The 2,846-nt window shown below is 33.8% G+C and overlaps 1 protein-coding gene across 1 annotated transcript; it reads right to left on the bottom strand.

The window, feature by feature from the left end:
- Positions 1–771: 771 nt before the first annotated feature.
- LOC100917751 (olfactory receptor 13D1-like) lies at positions 772–2,582 on the bottom strand. The gene has a single exon (XM_031945563.1). The coding sequence runs from the start codon at positions 2,406–2,408 to the stop codon at positions 1,467–1,469; it is 942 nt and encodes a 313-aa protein (XP_031801423.1). The 5' UTR covers positions 2,409–2,582; the 3' UTR covers positions 772–1,466.
- Positions 2,583–2,846: the final 264 nt, after the last annotated feature.

Genomic DNA, 2,846 nt, shown 5'->3' with positions numbered 1-2,846 from the left:
TTTGCCTCAAGCTTTGTATCTGACTGGATTTCTAGTCAGTAAAACATAGTCACATGGCCAAGGATCTCTAAGTAACAAGGAAAGGTGGTCCAGTTTCCCAACCACACAGAGCTAGGTTCAAACAATACAATAAGACTTTCTCCCAATTCCCACAACTGTGTGAAGTTTTCTTAAAGGAAAGAATTTGAACTACACCCAAAATTGATTATCTTTAGAATAATCACAAATATCATTAGTGGAGTTCACTCTATTCCATCAATTACCCACTTGTTGTCCTACTCTTCTCAATTTCTTCATTAGTAAGCACTCAATAAATGCCAATTTAATGACTTATGGAGTAGACTTAGACGATAGAACTAGGAGAAAACAAGGGAATTTGTAAAAACAGAAGAAATTTCTTCATATTGTTATTTCCTTAAATACCTAGAGGATTAGAAATGTTAAAGTATGTGATAATGGACTTGTGATAGAGAGAGCTATCTGCGTCCAGAAAGAGAATTGTGGGGGACTGAATATGGATCACAACATAGTATTTTCACCCTTTTGTTGTTGTTTACTTGTTTTTTTCTTTCTCATTCACTCCCCATGTTTTGATCTGATTTTTCTTGTGCAGTATGATAAATGTGGAAATATGTTTGGAAGAATTGCAAGTTTAACCTATATTGGATTGCTTGCTGGCTAGGAGAAGGGGGTGGGGGAAAGGAAGGGAGAAAATTTTGCAACACAAGATCTTGTAAGGGTAAATGTTAAAAAACTATGTTTGCATGCATTTTGAAAATAAAAAACTACTATTAAAATAAAAAACTAAAGTATGTGATAGGTTGACTTAGTAGGTAGTGAGTTACTCTCACTGTAGTTTGCGAAGTAATGGCTGAAAATCCATTTGTTTGGTGTATGATAAACTGGATTTTTGGTAAAGCATGAGATGGACTAGTTGGTCCTTGAGATCTTTGACAACTAGAACTATTCATTTGGTTGTCTAATTTAGCTATATTTAAACTCCTGTAGAATAGAAAGAAGTTATATCTCTTATTTTTTCCCTAAGACTTAGCACATTAAATACAATCCCTATTTCACATAAATATCTTAAGATTTTAGCAGCTGTTTCTAATAAATCTGTGAAATCTGAGATTAGGCATTTGGAAGCAATAAATGGAAATTAAAAAGGTAATTTTTTTAAACAAACTACAAATTATTAGCTACATGGATAGGGGGATATATGTGACAATTTAACAAAATTCATCATCAAAATTAGAAAGTCAAGCAGAGGTATAGGTGGGAGAATTAGCAGGCCTACCAGCAAAACTATGCTTCATAAGTGTATATTCTGTATGAAAAAGGATGAGGATCCCATATGAAGTTTTTCAGTCACTTTTATCTTACTGATAACACCCAACAAGGTGTTGGGTTTGAAAAAAGAGAAAATAAGAGCTTGCACAATATGGGTCAACTTTCATATTTATATTTCACATTTTCCTTAAATATAGATTTTTGATGAGTACTTTCTTCACACATTCTTTTACCTCTTTGTTCCTCAGACTATAGATGATGGGGTTCAGCATTGGGGTGATCACCCAGTAAGACAACCCAAAGAGTTCATCAAAAAGCTTAGTGTCCTTTGACTTGGGTTTCATGTACATAAAAAGAGCAGAGCCATAGAACAAGATCACCACAGTCAGGTGGGCTGAACAAGTGGAGAAGGCTTTTTGTCTTCCTTCAGTAGATTTAATTCTCAGGATAGTTGATAGTATAAAGACATAAGAAAAGAAAATAAGCACCAGAGGAGTGATTAAGAGAACAATGCTTGCAATTATCATAATAAATATATTGAGGGAGATGTCTCCACAGATAACCTTCAAAATAGCAAGAATTTCACATGTAAGGTGGTCAATTATGTTCTCACATAAGGGCATTTTTAGGGCAAGCATAGATTGTATCAGAGAGTTCAGAAATCCTATAATCCAGGTCCAAGCAGCCATCTGTACACAGAGGCTCCTGTTCATGATGATGGTGTATCTTAGGGGATTGCAGATGGCTACATATCGGTCAAAAGCCATTACTGTCAACAGTAGACATTCTATGGATCCAAGTCCAAGAGAAAGAAACAACTGTAGGGCACATCCTATGAAGGAGATGGATTTTTTCTTAGACATAAAATTTATCAGCATTTGAGGGATAGTGCAGGATGTGTAGCAGATGTCCAGAAAAGAGAGGTTCCCAAGAAAAAAATACATAGGAGTGTGGAGGTGGGGATCTAGGATGCTTATGATAATGAGGATACTGTTTCCCAGTAGAATCACCAAATACATCAATAGGCAGAGAACATAAAGAAGCATCTGGAGACTGGGGTAATTAGAAAGCCCCACCATATAAAACTCTTTCACAACTGTATAATTCTCCTTTTCCATGTTATCGCATTTAGGTTACCTGAAGGATTTAGGGGAAAATACAGTTCATGTAAATTGTAATGATAAGTAACAATGATATGTTTTTAAAAATTTTAGTCCATTATAATATTTTATTTACAGACTATTAGAATTGACAACTTAAAGCTATTTACATGTAAATAAAACTGAAAAAAAGAAAAGAAGAAAACTGAAAAGAAGAAAAAAGATTAAAAAAAACAATGACACTATTAAAAGTATTACACAGCAAGTTAGAAAGTTCCAAGCACAATCAATTTATTGTTAAATTTACCACTTACCAATAAATGAAGTCTCTAATCTTCTCAATAAGCAAAAAGATTATGAGATAAGGTGAATTAGCCTTTTAATATTTTTATCTGGAAAGCTCAGAACAAAAAATAGGGTGTATCACATATGGAAAACAATATTATTGATTACAAA

The sequence above is a fragment of the Sarcophilus harrisii genome, chromosome 1, assembly GCF_902635505.1.
Source record: "Sarcophilus harrisii chromosome 1, mSarHar1.11, whole genome shotgun sequence".
NCBI classification, from domain to species: Eukaryota; Metazoa; Chordata; class Mammalia; order Dasyuromorphia; family Dasyuridae; genus Sarcophilus; species Sarcophilus harrisii.
This window is presented reverse-complemented; position numbering and strand designations above follow the sequence as displayed.